Source organism: Mastigoproctus giganteus, chromosome 6 (genome assembly GCF_048544385.1).
Source record: "Mastigoproctus giganteus isolate SK-2022 chromosome 6, ASM4854438v1, whole genome shotgun sequence".
In the NCBI taxonomy this organism is placed as follows: Eukaryota; Metazoa; Arthropoda; class Arachnida; order Uropygi; family Thelyphonidae; genus Mastigoproctus; species Mastigoproctus giganteus.
Genome location: NC_143580.1, coordinates 146,021,118 through 146,040,657, shown reverse-complemented (window position 1 = coordinate 146,040,657; position 19,540 = coordinate 146,021,118). Strand labels below are relative to the sequence as shown.

At 38.0% G+C, this 19,540-nt stretch overlaps 1 protein-coding gene across 1 annotated transcript in view; it reads left to right on the top strand.

Annotated features, from left to right (window-relative positions):
• Positions 1-19,540, top strand: part of LOC150084638 (BTB/POZ domain-containing protein 6-B-like) — a 171,886-nt gene that overhangs the window by 92,730 nt on the left and 59,616 nt on the right. The window contains exon 3 of the mRNA XM_090376521.1: positions 14,796-15,936. Within this exon, the coding sequence (XP_090232647.1) occupies positions 14,796-15,840 (1,045 nt within the window). The 3' untranslated portion in view covers positions 15,841-15,936. The remainder of the gene's footprint in view (positions 1-14,795; positions 15,937-19,540) is intronic.

Sequence of the window (19,540 nt, the reverse complement as noted above, 5' to 3'; positions counted from 1 at the left end):
TTGAAGAAATTTAATGTTTCTGTTACATTTCATATTATATACATATATAGAGAGAGATTGTTCATTAAAATTGACCAAAAGCACTAGGCAGGAAAATCAGTTATAAGCATGGGAAAGAAGTTTCCCTGCTTAGTGCTGATTTAGTTATCACTGTTTTTGTGGGACTGGTTAAGAGCACTGAGTGGAAGGCAGTTATATATACAATTAAAACTAGATTGTAATTTTGGAATGACTCTGTATTTAATATACAGGGTGTTTCTAAATTACACCAACACAATAACAGGTTAAATCAAAACCACTGCACTGTAATGAAATTTATAGAAGTTGTTGTGTTTTAGTGTGGCTATCACTGTACAAATCTGTGTGACGTTCCATATGCATGTAGGTATGGTTTTGTTGACTTGCAACACTGCTACTCTTGGCAACACTGAAACACCTTTTGCTATTGGTATTTGAAGAGGCTAGCACCTTAATGGCTCATTCTAGGTAAAATCTTCCAAGACTTCAGATTGAAGCCCCATGATTATCAACAGTTTTTCTCCTCCTTTGTCAAATAACCCCAAGGGCTCACATCTGGTGAGTATGGGCTTGACAAACTCAGGGTCCTGAGCTGAATATCATCATTCTTCTCTTTCTTGGTGATTCCTTTCTACTTCTCTCTCTCTCTCTCTCTCTCTCTCTCTCTCTCTCTCTCTCTCTCTCTCTCTCAGGATAACTCGGGAATTTTTTTGGCTGGTGCAGCATAAGCCTCAGGTTTCCTTGCACCATATGGCTGATAATAATAATAATCAGCCTGTCTGTGGAAGCAAACTTATGAGGCACCCTGTGCATTTTGCCAACTCTTATCTTTTTGCTCTGGTTCTGGGTTAATTCCCAGGGGCGGAGCTGCATGTCCCCAGGTTGCGGATAGGGGGATGGCTTTCAGATATGGAGGCTAGCTACTTCGGTGGCCCCGGACAAGCTGCACCAGCTACTCTCCTGGGACAAACCTGGTAAGTTGTCCCTAAAAAATGCCACACAAGCTCTACGACGGTGCTGGGACATTGGTGAGCCAGTGCCGCCACCTTAATCAAAGCACAACCAACCATGAGGAAGGGCAGCAGCACCTTTCATCATCACCCGAAAGCAGAAAATGGGCTTGGTTTCAGAGTGAACTTGCAGAAGCACCCTTGGCATATTCAAGACTTTGGTTCTGCTACTACGATGTGGAAAGGAAGGGGAAACTACCACATTATCTATCCCATGTTTTAGCACTCATGAATTTTTCACACATTTCTTCAGCGGGTAACTCAGTCAGTCAAGCGCCAGGTGTTGTGTAGCTACTTCGGTGGCCCCGGACAAGCCGCACCAGCTACTCTGGTAATTTGTCCCTAAAAAAACACCACAAATTACCAGGACAAACCTGGTAATTTGTCCCTAAAAAATGCCACACAAACTCTACGACGGTGCTGGGACATTGGTGAGCCAGTGCCGCCACCTTAATCAAAGCACAACCAATGTAAGGCTTCTTAGGCTGTCAACCAACGAAATCCTTACACAAACCTTGGAACATGGAATATCAGAACTCTGCTCCAGACAGGAAAGTTGGAATGCATTAAAAAAGAAATGAGATGATACCAACTTAAGATTTTAGGAGTAAGCAAAGTCAGGTGGAAAGGAGAAAGAGACTTCTGGGGTGAGGAATTCAGAGTACTCATTCTGGTGCCACAAATGGACAAGGAGGCATAGCACTAATTATAGAAAGAAAAATCAGAAAAGAAATAACTGATATACGAGTAATAGGAATGAGAATAATAACAGCAGAATAGCAGCAGTACCAGCAGACATGCTGATCGTCCAGGTTTATATGCCAAAGTCAAACCATGATGACTATGAAGTAGAAGACCTCTATGAACAGCTGCATTTACTTACAAGAATACTGGTCAATCCTAACCATACAGCCAACACACTTGATCTTTTTCTCACAAACAACCCTTCTAAGTACACGGTTGAAGTGAGTGGTCCTTTGGGCACCTCAGATCACAACTTGATGATTGTCTCTTCTCCAGTGGAGCCATTATCTCATGGCTATTCCCAACCTTGTATTGTTTGGCATTACAAGAATGCAAAATGGGATGACCTGCGAGATTTCTTTTCTTCTTTCCCTTGGTCGGATTACTGTTTCAAAACTTCTAATGCTCAGATCGTGTCAGTGAAATTATTTTTGCAGGAATGGAATCCTTTATTCCATGCTCTACTTTAAAATCTCGTCCTTTATCTAAACCTTGGTTTTCCAATAAATGAGCTAAGGCTTTCAAGAGAAGAAGGTTGCATGTCGTAATTGGCTGGTTTCCAATTCTTCAGTTTCATTTTCTGCCTGCACGAAAGCTCACAACAATTGTAAAGCAGTTATTAATCAGTCCAAACTAGATTTTGAACAGACTAAGAGTAGAAAACTTGCTTCTTGCCCTAATGGTAGCCTAGCATTCTGGTCTCTTGCCAAAGCTATTGGCTGCAACTTTTGCCCATCTCTGCTCCCACCTCTGTCAAAACGAGATGATTCTGTTGTCACTTCAGCCAAAGATAAAGCTGTGACCTGCTAGCATCCCATTTTTCTTCCAACTCGTGTATTAATGATCTTGGTAAAACACCTCCCACCATTCCCAACATGATCCATTCAATGCCTCCTGTGGTCTTCTGTCAAAAGGATGTCAGAATGATTTTGGCAAATCTTGATGCAAAGAAAGCTCCAGGTCCTGATGGTATTTCTCCACTTGTTCTCAAAACCTGTGCTCTTGAATGAACTTCTGTTCTTTGCCACCTTTTATCACTTTCTTATTCCAAAGGTGTTTTTCCTTCTGCTCTTTCTAAAGTAATGGAAAAATCAATTAACCGCCAACTCTTAAACTACCTGAAACCTTCCGTCTGATCAATGAACGCCAATATAGATTCTGTCAGTGTCGATCCACTGGTAATATTCTGGCTTATGTTACTCATTTATGGACAAATTCAATGGAAAAGTTTGGTGAAACACAAGCAGTTGCTCTTGACATCTGAAAGGCTTTTGTTTGTGTTTGGCATAAAGGTCTTCTAAACAAGCTTCCATCTTACGGTTTTCCAACGGTTTTTTGCAATTGGTTATCCAGTTTTCTCTCTGATCGCTCACTGAGGGTGATTGTAGATGGTTCTAATTTCTCCACTAATGCTGGTGTCCCCCAAGGTTCAGTTCTTTCCCCCCAACTCTTTTCCTCTTGTATATTAATGACCTTCTTCCGTTGACTGGAAATCCTATCCATAGTTTTGCTGATGATAGCACATTGCATTCCACTTTCCATTTTGAGAAATGCTGCCCTGCTCAATCAGCTTTGACTTTTCGAGTATTCGCTACCAATTCCTTAAATGCCGATCTCCAGTTAATTCTCCAGCGGGGCAAACAAAACTTAGTTCATTTCAATCCTAAAACTTAGTCTTGTCTTATATATCACAAAAATGATTCTTTTGTTCCTATGCTTATCTTTGGTGACACTCCGATTTCTAGGCAAGATGATATATATCTTTTGGGGATTACCCTGACTTCTGATGTCTCTTGGTACAAGCACATTTCAAATGTTGCTTCCTTTCCATCTAGTATTAGTATTAGTAATGCCCACATGGTGCCTATGGCTTGTGCTGCACCAGCCAAAAAAAAAAAAAATCCGAACAAAAAAATGATAAAAACAAAAAAAAAATAAAAAAAAATAAAAAAAAAGGAAATTAAACCTATCATCCTATGCGCTTCCCTTACCCGAAAGTACTATCCAGATGACCTTTGAATTTCCCCAAACTGTCGGCTTCTACCACCCATGAAGGCAACTTATTATTCCAGTAATTTATAACTCGCTGGCTAAAATAAAACTTCCTGCAGTCCAATCTAAACATTCCCCCCCCCGTAACTTGAATTTACATCCCCTAGTTCCAGCATCATTTCTAATCTTGAAAATTTCGTCCTCATTCATTTTACTGATGCCTCTCAGAGCCTTAAACACCTCAATCAAATCTCCTCTAAGGTGTCTAGTTGCCAAACTCTGCAACCCAAATCTAAAAAAACTTGGTTTTCTCTTTCGCTCTCGGCGTTACTTTTCTTTCAAACAGCCGTTCGCTCTGTACAAATCGCAAATCCGCCCTATCATGGAATATTGTTCCCACATCATTTGAAGTGAGAACAATCTAAACAGAAATGAAAGCTAAGTGGAGAAGTTATATACAGCTGAGATTGAATTTTGGAGAGATTGTGCAAGGCTCAAGGGGTAGAATTTTTTTTAGGCTGGTCTGTGCTTGTTGACAGGAGAGACTGCTTCTACAGGGATGGGGTACACTTAAATAGAAAGGGCGCAAGAATATTTGCTGATGCTATTGAAGCAGTGTTACGTGGGTCGGAAAACTGCTAGCTTTGGGGGATACACAGACTAAAAGGTTAACGGTCGCCGCAGGCAGAATCAAAAGTGATTCTTGCACTGCTTCTGTTAGAATGAGCAGCAGCATGAAAAGCAAGGCAATGGAGATTTCTAGGACTGTTGGGAGTCATAGTGGAACAAATACATACATGGGCTGTGTTAGAGCAACTAAAATTAGAAACAGGTGCATGTATACTTGCATGTACACCAATGCTGGGAGTGTAGTTAATAAATTTGATGAGTTTGAAGTGCTAGTCAAGACATCAAAGGCAGATATTGTTGGAATATCAAAGATGTGGTGTCAAACAGATATAAGCAGTGCAGAATTGGAATTTGGAGAGTACAATGTGTACAGAAAGGATAGACAGGACAGAAAGGGAGGAGGTGTTATGCTGTTAATTAAGAAACAAAATCTAAGGAAGTCTATCCAGTTTATGTTGGTGGACAATGCAATGTTGAGTCAGTTTGGTGTGATATAAGCACTGGGAAAGGAAAAATGAAAAATTAAATGAAAAGGAAAAATTCAAAAGAGTGTGGATTGTTCACTTGCATGCTAGCCAAACTCTTTTGAATTTATTGGATGACTGTTTTCTACAGCAGCATGTTCGAGAGGCAACCAGAGGGAGTAATACCTTTGGTCTGATTATCAGCAGTGATTATTCATGTATTAAGAATTTGCAGATAAAGGAACCACTGGGTGACAGTGATCACAATGTACTGATATGGGAATTACTTAAAGATGTAAGTACCATCAAGGCTAAAGGGAAAGGCTTTTGCTTTCATAAAGGTGACTACAGGGGGTCTCAGACAGTTTTTAAATTCTGTACAGTGGGATCAACTGATGATGTTACCAATGTTGAATTCTAAATGGGAAGCCGTCAGGGACTTAATCTTGAGGCTACTAGGCTTTTCATTCCAACTAAGAAATTCTGTTCAAGGTTTAAGCCTAAATGGATGTCAGATGAATTAATGAAGCTCGTGGCAGAGAAGAAAAATGTATGGGATGCATATAAATTATGAGGTGACGCAGAAGCCTATGGCAATATAAGCTTGTCTGTAATCAAGTCACAAAGGAGGTTAGGCAGGTGAAGGCAGATTACGAGAAATCTTTTGCAAAAGATGTAAAGAAAAACAGCAAAGGGTTCTTTACTTATGTAAACTCTAGAAGGAAAGGGATGAATCAGATTGGACCACTTAACAAAAAATAGGTTGACTGTTGATTATCATGCTCAGGTAGCTGATAAACTGAATGAGTATTTTGCCTCTACATTCACACATGAGGAGTTATTCAATGAGGGGAATGCCAAAAGTTGATCAAACTCTAACACAGAGCTAGATGATTTTGTAATAACTGAGAGCAAAGTGGAGGAGAAATTGTTGAAGTTAAACATAAAAAAAAAAAAAAGGCACCTGGGGTGGACAGGATCTATCCAGTTATGTTAAAGGAGGCAGGAAAGGAAGTAAGCAAACCCTTAGCCATAATTATGAGAGCTTCCTTGGACTCAGGGGAGGTCCCCATGGACTTGATGTGTGCAGATGTATCACCAATTCACAAAGGGGATTCAAAAGGTGACACAAGTAACTATAGACCTGTTAGTTTAACTTGTTTGTTAAAAACCTCCCTTTAACAAACCCATCACAGCATGGGTTTGTTTAAGGGAGGTTTTGTGTGACCAATTTGATTGGATACTATGTTGTGGTCACAAAGGAATTGAATGTCAAAAATAATTTTGAAATCATATACTTGGATTTCAGGAAAGCTTTTGTTACTGTTGCACATGGAAGACTACGCCGACCGGGCTAGCCGAGTGGGTAAAGTACCTGCCCGGCAACCCAAAGGTCGCGGGTTCGATTCCCGCCTCGGGCTTGGATCAAAGTACTGCAAAAACCTTGGGAGGTGCAATATGGCCACAGAAGCCGATGCGCCAACAACTACCAAATCAAAAAAAAAAAAAAAAAAAAAAAAAAATGGAAGACTACTGAACAAATTTGAGAGGTATGGCATTAAGGGTAAGTTGCTACAATGGATAAAGGGATGGTTTAATGGAGACGACAGAGAGCGATAATCAATGGACACTGCTCTTGATGGACAAATGTTATTAGTGGAGTTCCCCATGGTTCGTTGCTGCGCCCATTGTTGTTTTGTGTATTCATCAATGATATTGATGAAGGTATATCAGGATTAATGTCCAAATTTGCATATGATACAAAGGTTGGCAGGGTTGTTAACGACAGTAAAGATAGTATGCTACTCCAACTGGATCTAGATAAGTTGAGCAAATGGGCTGAGAAGTGGCAATTGAAGTTTAACATTGACAAATGCAAAGTACTGCATTTGTCAATGTTAAACTTCATATTGGTAACAATAACCCAAGAGAAATGTACCAACTGTGTGGTACTACTCTCAGGGAAGTGGAAAGTGAAAAAGACCTGAGGGTAGTTTTGCAGTCAAATATGAAGTTTGCTGAGCAGTGCAGATAGGCTGCCAGGGCAGGACATGAAGTCTTGTCAATGATATATAGGAATTTTGCTTGCATCACAGGGAAGTGATTATCCCATTGTACAAGCAATGGTCAGGCCACACCTAGAGTACTGTGTACAGGTCTGGAGGCCTCATTTTAGGAAGGATGTAGAGTTGTTAGAACATGTACAAAGAAGGGCAACAAGATTGGTGAGGGGAACAAAGGGGTGCTCTTACCAAGAAAGGCTTAAGTTCTGCAAATTGCAGCACCAGGAGAGTAGGCACCTGCGAGGTCATCTGATTGAGGTGTATAAGGCCTTGAATGGATTGAGCAAGCTGAATGCTGATGGGATTCTTCCTCTTGGTCAGACTAAGAACCTGAGGGGGCACAGTTTCAAATTGAGCAAAGATAGTTGTAGAATAGATGTGCAGAAATTTGCCTTTAGTCAGCTGGTAATTGATTGGTGGAACAGGCTTCCATCTTTTGTTGTGGAAGCTAATAGCCTAAGTAAATTTAAAGCTGAGCTGGACAGGCATTTGGAACGAATGGAGGGGTGAAATGGGAGCGTTTTTTTTTTGGCTGATGCTGCATAAGCTTGCTTTCTTGCATCATATGCCTCTACTAATGCTGAGACAAGATCACTGGAAATTACAGACTGGGAAGGCGCCTCCGTAGCCAGGTCGGCAATAGTGGCAGTGCGTAGCACACACTTCTTGATTAGACTGGGGTTCAAGCCTGTGACCACCAAATACGGAGGATGCGGAAAGGTCAGGGAATGACCACCGCATATCCCCGGAGCAATATGGCCTTAGTTGCTAATGCTCCTAAAAAACAAATAACAACAACAACAAACTGGGAAACTGAAATGAACAGCGCCTTGTAGATTTTTGCAGACAAGAGAAACTTATTATCATGAATACATGGTAAAAAGTTCCCAAAAGAAGAAGGTATACATGGAAGAGCCCAGGAGGCTCAAACGGATACCAGCTAGATTATATCCTAATAAAAGAAAAATATCGAAATCAAGTTAGAAAGTCCATAGCTTACCCAGATGCAGATAGTGATCACAATCTTTTAATGCTAAAGAGCAGACTAAAATTTAAAACACCAAAAAGGAGCAACAGAAAGAAATGGAATATAGAATTATTAAGACAAGAAGAAGCAAAGCAAAAATTCCAAAACACAATAGGCAAAACAGTACAAAAAAACCTTAACGAAAACAAAACAATAGAAGAAAAATGGAAGTTTATTAAAGAAACCATCACCAGAGCAACAACAGAAATTGTAGCCGTCAAAGGAACAGAAGCAAGGAAACCCTGGATCTCACAAGCAATTTGGGCAAAAGTAGAAGAAAAAAGGAAATGGAAAAACATCAACACGGACGAAGGTGTGGCAAAGTATAAGGAACTAAGGAATGAACTTCAAAGAGAGTGTAGGCAAGCTAGAGAAACGTAGTGGAGCGAGAGGTGTAGAATCATTGAATATCTAGATAAAAAAAGCAGATCAGATCTAACTTTCAATGAAATTAGACACTTCACAAGGAAGAAGGGAATAAGTTCCAGCAGTATAAACAACAAACATGGGCAACTTTTGACAGAACCTGAAGAAATAAAAACAAATGGAAAGAATATATCGCCAAACTCTACCAAAAAGACCACCAACAAGAAACAGAAATCAAGAGGAGTGACTCAGAAGACAACACGGAAGATCTGCCAATAATAAGAGAAGAATTTGAAGCGGTGCTAAAAGCAGTGCCTAATGGAAAAGCAGCAGGAATTGACTCCTTGCCCATAGCTTATTAAAGAGGGAGGTGATGAGCTACATGAACTTATTTTCATCTTAACAAACCAGATGTACAAAGAACATGTCATGACCTAAAGATCATTGCACAGCGGTCATGAACCCATTCCCCAAAAAGCACAATACCAAGGAATGCAGCCAACACCAGACTATCAGTCTTATTCACATGTATCCAAAATCATACTAAAAATAATAAAACAGAGAATCAATGACAAAATCAACAGATATTTAGCACCCGACCAATTTGGTTTCAGGAAAGATAGGGGCACAAGGGATACCATCGCAACCCTAAGGCTCATGGGAGAGAGATTTATTGATCTAGGAAAAAACCTTTACATTTGCTTCATCGATTGCGAGAAAGCCTTCGATAGAATACAGTGGCCAAAACTCGTCTCAGTCCTTGAAAAAATAGGAATAGAAGAAAACATACTAAACTTAATAAAAACATTGTACAAAGACCGGAAAGCCATAGTATATATTGATAACATGGAAACTGACCCAACAAAAAGAGAAAAAGGAGTATGACAAGGCTGCCTGCTTTCACCAGGCCTATTTAACATCTATGCGGAGGAAGTTATGGCAGAAGCCCTTGAAAATAGCAATTTAGGAGTGACCATAAATGGTGAACAAATAAAAACAATAAAATTTTTGGATGATCAAGCAATTGTAGTAACCAGAAGGAGTGACCTGATTGAGATGTTACAGCTGATCAACCACACAGCTGAGGCTTATGATATGAAAATTAATATGAATAAAACGAAGTGCATGACATTCTCAAAGGACCCCAAAGCTATGCACATCAAAATAAGAAACAATAATATTGAACAAGTATCAAAATTTAAATATTTAGGACAGATGCTGATGCAAGATGCACCGATGAAATAAAAGAAGAATTGGGCAAGCAAAACAAGCTTTCAGGGAAAAACAAAAAATTCTGGCAAAGTATTTGAATGAGCATATAAGGAAAAGAATTCTAAAATCCTATGTTTGGAACATGGCTCTATATGCATCCGAAACCTGGACGATAAACAAACAAGATGGACAGAGAATTGAAGCATCGAGATGTGGGGCTGGAGAAAATACAAGAAAATAAGATGGACTGAAAAAAAGACCAATGAAGAAGTCTTGGAAGAACTAGGAGAAAAATGAAAAATTATAAACCTAATCAAGGAGCGAAGAGGAAGGTGGCTCGGACACAATCTAAGACACAGTGAAATACTAAGCCTGATTATATAAGGAAAGATTGATGGAACTAGACCCAGAGGGTGACCGAGAAACAATTTCATAAAACAACTGCAAAGGGATACAACAACAAGATCATACCAGGACTTTGAAGAACTGGCACTCAACAGAGAGATGTGGAAAAAAGTCATCAGTGCTACCAACAAGTCGTAGAGACTGAAGGAACCCATGATGATGATGATATTTTTTTCCCTCCAAAATGCTGTTCACAGTTATCCTATCCTTTGTGTAACTCCAAATGTATTTTCATTTCAAAATATGGTTAGCGTCATCGTTCCTCAGCTCAGCTCAGAATTTCTGTAGCTTTGGGGAGCTGGAATGGCAGAACTCTTTACTGGCTTGTTACTTACAGGCTGAAAGTAATATACCCATTGACTTTTGTGCAAATCTAATCAACTTTTCATTGTTTCAGGTGCAGGAGTGGCCCAGCAAGCAACCAACCAAAGAAATTCTCTGGTGGTTAGTTTTGAATTGTAAGGTCTGTATATAAGAGGAGACTGGTGAATAAGTTAGGTAATATACTCATTGCATTACATTTCAGGCACATTTGATTATAAAATAACATGACAATCACAGTGTGTTGGTTAGCTCTGAGGTGCAATTTTTGCAGCAGTTCTTTTTTGAGGAAGGGGGCACATAAGATATGGCATAACCTAATGACATGATATTTGATACAAAGGTCTAGAAGAATATACTGAACCCATCACATTTTGGAAAGGAACAGAGCTCTGGTGAACTTTATTGCAGTGTCTCTGTGGATCAAGGAATCAAAATTTAAAGTCTCCAGGGAGCAAAAAAACATGCTGAAAATTTGATGTTGATCTGACTTTTCCTTCTCAAGTAATGCTTAACTATCTAAAGTAGATTTCTGGTGTATGGGGAGAGGTTGAACTGACAGTGATCCTAAAACTTTCCCAGAGACCTACAGAACATACTCTGAAAAAAATTTGTTGTCAAACTTTACTATATTGAGTAATGCACAAACATCCAAAACATACTTCCATTTATCTATAGCAATAACTGAATGTTACAAAACAAAACAACAAAAAAAAAAGTTTAAATTGAATTTGGAATGGCTTGACAAATCTTTCTAAAAGACCCAGATATAAATGTTCATGAAAATCTATCCACTGAGAGTCAAATTGTTACACGTAGAATGATGGGAAGGCAGACATGATTAGACAGCAGGTGCTTGACACATTTAGCATTAGCATTAGCATTAGCATTAGTAGAGGCATTTGATGCAAGAAAGCAAGCTTATGCAGCATCAGCCAAAAAAAAAAAGTAACATAAATAAATAAAAATAACCACTTCCACTTCACCCCTCTGTTCGTTCGAAATACCTGTCCAGCTGAGCCTTAAACTTATTTAGGCTATCAACTTCCACGACAAGGGATGGAAGTCTGTTCCACCCACCAACCACCTGCTGGCTAAAGGCAAATTTCCGCACATCTATCCTACATCTGTCTTTCCTCAATTTGAATTTATGCCCTCTCAGGTGATTTTTCTGAGCTAGAGGAAGAATCCCATCAGCATTGAGCATGCTCAAACCATTCAAAGCTTTGTACACCTCTATCAGATCACCCCGCTGGTGCCTAGTTTCCAGACACTGTAATTTGCAAAACTTAAGCCTTTCTTCGTAAGAGAACCCCTTTGTCCCATTCACCAATCTAGTTGCCCTTCTCTGTACTCGTTCCAGCAGCTCTACATCCTTCCTGAAATGAGGCCTCCAGGCCTGTATACAGTACTCTAGGTGTGGCCTGACCATTGCCTTATACAAGGGAATAATCACCTCCTTATCCCTGCTAGAAAAATTCCTATATATCATTGACAATACACCATGAGCTACTCTTGCAGCTCGTCTGCACTGCTCAGAGAACTTCATATCTGCCTGCACCACCACCCCCAGGTCCCTTTCATTCTCTACCACTGTCAGTGTAGTACCACAGAGTTGATACGTTGCTCTGGGGTTGCTGTTTCCCATATGTAGTACTTTACATTTGTCAATGTTAAACTTCATTTGCCACCTCGAAGCCCATCTGCTCAACCTTTCCAAATCCTGTTGCAGCAGCATAGTGTCAGTAGTGTCCTTGACAACCCTGCCAACCTTCGTATCGTCTGCAAACTTGGACATTAAGCCTGATATACCATCATCAATATCATTTATAAATACAGAAAACAATAAAGGCCCCAATACTGAACCCTGAGGGACTCCACTAATAACATTAGTCCACGATGAGCAGTGTCCATTGATTACCACTCTCTGTCTTCTCCTCCTCAACCACCCCTTTATCCATAGCAGCAACTTGCCTCCAATGCCACACTGCTCCAATTTGTGCAGCAGTCTTCCATGTGCAACAGTATCAAAAGCCTTTCTAAGATCCAAGTATATAATATCAAAGTTATTCCCTGCATCCAGTTCTTTTGTGACTGCATCATAGTATCCAATCAAATTGGTCAGGCAAGACTTCCCCTTAACAAAACCATGCTGTGTCCTAGCTATAACTGAAGTCTTGTCTAGATGATCCTGCAGTGCTTCTTTCACCAGTGCCTCCATTAATTTTCCGGGAACAGAAGTTAAACTCACAGGTCTATAATTACTTGTGTCAGCCTTTGATCCCCCTTTGTGAATTGGGGTCACATTTGCACATCTCCAGTCAATGGGTACCTCCCCTGAGTCCAAGGAAGCTCTCATAATTATGGCTAAGGGTTTGCTTACCTCCTTTGCTGCCTCCTTTAATATAACTGGATAGATCCCATCCACCCCAGGTGCCTTTCTTGTGTTTATCTTCAACAATTTCTCCTCCACTTTGCTCTCAGTTATTACAAGATTCTCTAGCTTACTGCTAGAGTTGAATACACCTCTGGCATTCCCCTCGCTGAATAACTCCTCATGTGTGAATGTCGATGCAAAATATTCATTTAGTTTGTTAGCTACCCGAGCAGGGTCATCAACAGTTGACCCATCGATCTCAAGTGGACCAATCTGATTCATCCCCTTCCGTCTAGAGTTTACATAAGTAAAGAACTCTTTGCTGTTTTTCTTCGCATCCCTTGCCAAGGATCTCTCGTAATCTGCCTTCGCCTGCCTAACCTCCTTTGTAACTTGGTTACAGATCAACTTGTATCTATCATAGGCGTCCGTGTCACGTGTTAATTTGTATGTATCCCATGCATTTTTCTTCTCTGCCATATGCCTCATTAGTTCATCTGACAACCATTTAGGCCTAAACCTTGAACAATATTTCTTAGTTGGTATGTAAAGCCTAGTAGCTTCCACGATAAGTTCTTTGAATGCTTCCCATTTTGAATTTGCTGTTGGCAATATCATCAGTTGATCCCACTGTATAGAGTTTAAATACTGTCTCAGTCCATTGTAGTCGCCTTTACGAAAGCAATACCCCTTCCCTTTACCCCTAATGGTAGTTACCTCTTTGAGTAACTCCCACTTCAGCACACTGTGATCACTGCCACCAAGTGGTTCATTTATCTGCAGATTCTTAATGCATGAAGAATCACTACTGATAATCAAATCAAGAGTATTACTCCCTCTAGTTGCCTCCCGAACATGCTGATGTAGAAAACAATCATCCAATAAATCCACAAAAGCCTTGCTACTGTGTGAGTGACCAGCCCCCAAATTCCAGTCAATATCTGGGAAATTAAAATCCCCCATTATAAGACTCTCTGATTTACTGGCCCACTCTATTTCTCCGAACAGTTTCTTATTATACTCATCAAAGTCATTAGGCCTATAGCACACTCCTACTCTCAATTTTGATCTCCCAATGCTTATTGGGAGATCAATTGGGAGATCTCCCAATGCTCATTGGGAGATCCCAATGCTTATTTCAGGTACATTTACAAATGTACCTGAAAATAATGACGTTTCTTACCTAGGATTAAATAAAGAATTATTTCATTTTTGTTTGTTCTCATTTGAACATCATAAATAGCAGAGCAATGTTTTGGCTATGCTATTTGTTTAAAGCAGATGAGTAACTGGGAATTTTGATGTATGTGTCTAAAATTCCTAGAATATCAGAAATGTGCCTTTGTTTTCATAAATGTAATTAATTCAGCCACAACACACTTGTAGTCCATACATTAAAGTGACTTAAATTTGAAAATAAAAATATCTTATTAAAGTGACATTAATATGAATTTTAGTATTCCTTCATTATTAGTTTGACTTTTCAATGTGTATCAGTAATTATTTTATTAAAGAATTACTGATGCAAATTAGCCATAAAAAAAAAAAAATAAAAGGTTTTTGTTAGGCTTCATGAAACCAGTCCTTTCATATAATTATTATTAAGTGCTCTAAAGAAAGAATTAAAAATTAGTGGCATCTATAGCATCCAGTAAAACATGCATGCTAGTGTCAGATGTTTACATCTGCAGTATGCATCTCTGTGAAATATAGTCACTGAGGCATGCAGGCGTTTCAAATTCTGTTTCTTTAAAGTTTTGTTTGCTGACAGTGAATATAACATCCAAATGTGGACATTAAAAAAACCATATTATATATAACCACATTATAAAATGATTTTTCACAGTTGTGCTCATAAAAGATTGAAAATTAAGATGCCATAAAAAAATCCCTAGTTATGCCTCTTTAAGAAGTAGTGTAAATACCCAAAACTGCTCGTGATGAAATGGACTTTGTTCTGCTCTGAACATTAGGTAGTTTAAATTCTGCCAACTGCAAAATCACAAGAGAAGATAGGGAAAGCCCTCCTACTTTTCATAATTTTAAAACAGCCAAAATTGCATTAGCTATTTTATAATTGATTGATGCTAATAAAATTGATTGATGCTAATAAAAATAAATATATTTATTTTATTTCTTTTCTCCTTTTCTCCCATCCCCCTTCAGGTATCTATATTATGATGATATTACTCTGGAAGCTGACACTGTGCTTGCTACTTTGTATGCAGCCAAGAAATATTTGGTTCCCCATTTGGCACGAGCATGTGTTAGTTACTTAGAAACCAGTTTAACTGCAAAAAACTCGTGTATTCTTCTGAGTCAAAGCAGACTTTTTGAAGAGCCTGAACTAATGCAGCGTTGTTGGGAAGTCATAGATGCACAAGCTGAACTAGCACTTGCCTCAGATGGCTTTACTGAAATAGATTATAGTACTCTAGAATCCATCCTTACAAGGGAGACTCTAAATGCCAAAGAATTTACTTTATTTCAAGCTGCATTTAATTGGGCTACAGCTGAATGTATACGCCGGGACTTGGAGGCTACATCAGAAAATAAAAGACATGTGCTGGGTGAAGCATTATATCTCATAAGAATACCATCTATGTCTCTTGAAGAGTTTGCAAATGGTGCAGCACAGTCAGGACTCTTAACACCCCAAGAAACTACAGATATATTCCTTCACTTTACAGCTAATAATAAGCCCAGCCTGAGTTTTCCAATAAAACCTCGTGTTGGACAAAAATCATTGGTTTGCCACAGATTCCAGTCATCAGCATATCGCAGTAATCAGTGGAGATATAGAGGAAGGTGTGATAGTATTCAATTCTGTGTAGATAAGCGAATATTCATTGTTGGCTTTGGATTATATGGTTCAAGCAATGGAGCATCTGACTATAGTGTTAAGATTGAACTGAAACGAATGGGCAAGGTGCTAGCAGAGAACAATACGGAATTTTTTTCTGATGGTTCCAGCAATACTTTTCATGTCTATTTTGAACATCCAATTCAGATTGAAGCTGAAACTTTTTATACTGCAACTGCTATTTTAGATGGAACAGAATTGAGTTATTTTGGCCAGGAAGGAATGAGTGAAGTGGCTGTAGGTTGTGTAACTTTTCAGTTTCAGTGTTCATCAGACAGTACCAATGGAACAGGAGTGCAAGGAGGACAAATTCCAGAGCTAATATTCTATGGCCCAACAGATTCCTGACTGCTGGACTATAGAGAGACAAATGGAACAGAAATTGGATTGGGAGTGTGTTATATTTTACAGAGATGTGGAAAAGCAGCAGTTCACATGTTGAAGGTATTGATATCATAATATTAGATTTTATATGAATGTTGAGTTCATCATACAGTAAGGTTTCTATTTTTTTTAAATTCATGTACTGTATTTACTGGTATATTTTCCAATTTGCTACCTATACAGTTCACAGAATACAGTGTACATTAAGTACACTGTATTCTGTGAACTGTATAGGTAAATAAATGTTTAGAACTCTTACTAATATTTTGTAGGTTAATCCCAAAAATATTTCATTTTATTCAATTAGCAGCATTTCTCAATCAATTTCTCAATTTTTTAAAAATTTTTTTTATTTTATTTTGCATAATAGAAGTCCAATTTTCCCTTCAAATTTATGTTGTCAAGATGTCATCTCACTAATTTTTTCCCTGTATTTGAACAAGATTGGTTATTATAGACTTCCACTTTATTTTTCAAGGAATAATAGACAATGCAAATCAGGCTTATAGTGCAAATTGGTGCATCTTTTATCTAAAAGTTCGGGAGCTGTGGGTACCAAAGATCACAAATAATGGAAGTTGCTCTCATAAGCAACATTAAAAATGAAAAATAAATACATACTGTACATATTACATCTATACAAGGTTTGATCAAAAAGTTCAGTGAAATGGTCTTGTAATTTTTTAATTCATAACAGTAGTTAAAAAGTTGTGAGCAGGACTTACAACATTTTTCAATTCTTTCCAAAGAATTGTTACATTGTATGCAAGATAAAATTGTTCAAAATGTTACCACCTTTTGAGCATGTATGCATGCACCAAGTTTTAACTTGTTATGCATCAGTCTAATGGAAAGCTACCCTAAGTGAAAAATGTGGGAAATTTTTCACAGTGTGTGAAAAACATTCCCTTTATGGTGCATCACCTATTTTCTTGATTTGGCACTATGCAACTTTTAGCTATTCTCAGAATTACAAGAGGACATGAAAGGAAAACAGTTTGAGTTAATTCAAGAAATTCTTTCAATAGAATTTCATGAATTAACCCAAAAACTCATGCCAACCCTTTTAATTACCTATTATACTCTCATTGTTCAAACAATGGTACATTTGACCATATGTAAAAAGCTTTTCAGCTATTTACATATAGTCAGATTGGCTCTGGCCAAACCTGTAGCAAGTCTGACTTTCTATAGCTTTAAAAAAAAATGATCACTGCTCTCATCATAATTTACTTATTTAAAAATTATCTAATAATGTATCTAAGTAACTGTATTTTATTATTTTAACATTAAATCTCATTGGTATATACACATTGTTATATCGTCACTTGACATTTGTTTAAATGAGGTTCGTGCATCTCCCAAAATAATCCTTATATTGTTTTACATTCTGAGTGCTCATTTGTATTGTTAATCATGAACTATAATCTTTCTCTGAGTTGCAGGCATATTGTTCAGAATTATGTTTCCTGATAGTGAAAAAGGGAAAAATATACAGTTGTAGAAGAATAAAAACAGCAGCCATTGTTAGTGAAAGTGGACAGAGAGGGAAAGAAGAAGAAATATTGATTGATGGCCTTTAAAAATGCCATTTTCTGATTGCTATCTGTGGCAGTAAACGAAGTGATTCCAAGCTATATCCCATTTAATGACTTTAGAAAAGGTCACAAACAAAAGGTCACTAAATGTCATTATCTCAGTATTGGTCGGTGATTCTAGACTGGATATCTTCATCTTATCAACATGAAGTTCTGTGGGATTTATTTAGAAAGCGATCTGGCAGTTAGTGTTATTATTAATAGCCATATGGTGCAAGGAAGCCTGAGGCTTATGCTGCACCAGGGAAAAAAAAAAGTTCCCGAGTTACCCTGACCCTGAGAGAGAGAGAGAGAGAGAGAGAGAGAGAGAGAGAGAGAGAGAGAGAGAGAGAGAGAGAGAGAGAGTCAAAAGTAGAAGGGAATCACCAAGAAAGAGAAGAATGATGATATCCAGCTCGGGATCCTGGGTGTGTGCCAAGCCCATACTCACTAGATGTAGCCCCCGGGGGTTGTTAATGTTCATCTCATGGTAAGCCTAAAAACTGGAGTAGAAAAGGTATTAACCCTCTGTTGCCAACATGACATCTGACAGGTGCCACTTTTTAAAATTTTTCTGTTATTTTTTAACATTTTATAAATCAAATCAGATCTTCCCATGTACCTGTGGTCACCACTATTCTTTAACTGGTTATACCAGTGGTTCCCAATCTTTTGTCACTCAAGTCACATTTTAAGTTAAAAGACGAATTAATGGCACACCGAAATAGTGATTGCCATTGAACTCAATGGAATTTTTCTTAATTTTGTGGCACACCGGTTGGGAATCATTGGGTTATATGGTAATTTCCGTTTTCATTTTGATATACTAAATTTATTACAATTTACTCATTTATTATTATTAAATGAATTACAAGGCACTAAATTTTTGTTTGGCATTTAGGAGATTCCATGTGAGCAAAAATGTATACCTTTCTTCTAGGTATACATTTTTGCCTAATCTGTTAGCTAATCCTGCCATAGAGCTTTGATTTCTTTGGCTAAATGCAAACAGCTGAGAAAAATGCAGACATTTATCTTGTGTCTGCCAGATCCCACATAGGCATCTGGGGATCAGTGATCTTGAAAATTCCAAAAAAATAAAAACTTTTATCATCATTATTGGTTTCTCTTGTTTATTTTTTAATTTTTTGATTTTTTTAAATTGGGTATAGCAATTCATAATTGTTTTAAATTCAGTAAAAAAGCTAAGAATTTTTTTTATAGTTAAAACAAGGGATCATGCAAGTATCTTTGTTAAAATTGGGGGTGTGATTTGAGTTAAAAGGGGAGATTGAGCACATGGTGACAATAGGCCATCCTTGTTATCTGATTAATTTGTTTGCTGAAAAGGAGGCTGCTTGCCTTCCTCTGAATATTTGGTGGACATATACTAATCTAGTATTTGGTGGACATATACTGATCTAGTACATATACTAATCTAGAAAGAAGTGCTGAAAGAAAAGAGATTGAAAAAAACTTCCAATTTCAATTAGTGCATTCCACTGAAGTAAAAAAGGTTTTGAAACTTTTGTACATGTTGGCAGTCTTTGGGTAAATGTTAAAGTAGACTGGTAGAACAACAGCACTCTTCAACAAGCCTATTTTAAGTTATGTGAGAAAATGAGCACTTTTCAAAGTTACAAAATTGAAAAGTGCAACAAGTGAGCACTAGCAAGTTGTGCTGATTCGTGTCCAAATACAGTTCATTACCCAATAATTGGGTGTGTCTTCCTTTTTTTTTTTTTTTTTTGATGTGTAGTTTTCTTCCGATTTTCGCTGAAGTTTGTGCATATTTTACAAATTTATAGTTTTTTTTTTTCCCTCTCGAAATTATAGATCTTTAATGACATATGCCTAATAGCTAGTGTTAGGTTGCTTTGCTCTTGTTTAGTCTAAGTATAGTGACCATACCAGTATAAGTACATCTTCACAGCATAAGATGAACAAATATATCTAGACTTCATATATCAGTGTTTTCATAGGTTTGTTTACATATTTGAATTTTACAATAAAGATTTACCTTTTAATACCTCAATTTCAGTGCTTGTGTGTTTGTGTTTATTTAAAATAATTTGCATATAGAAGAA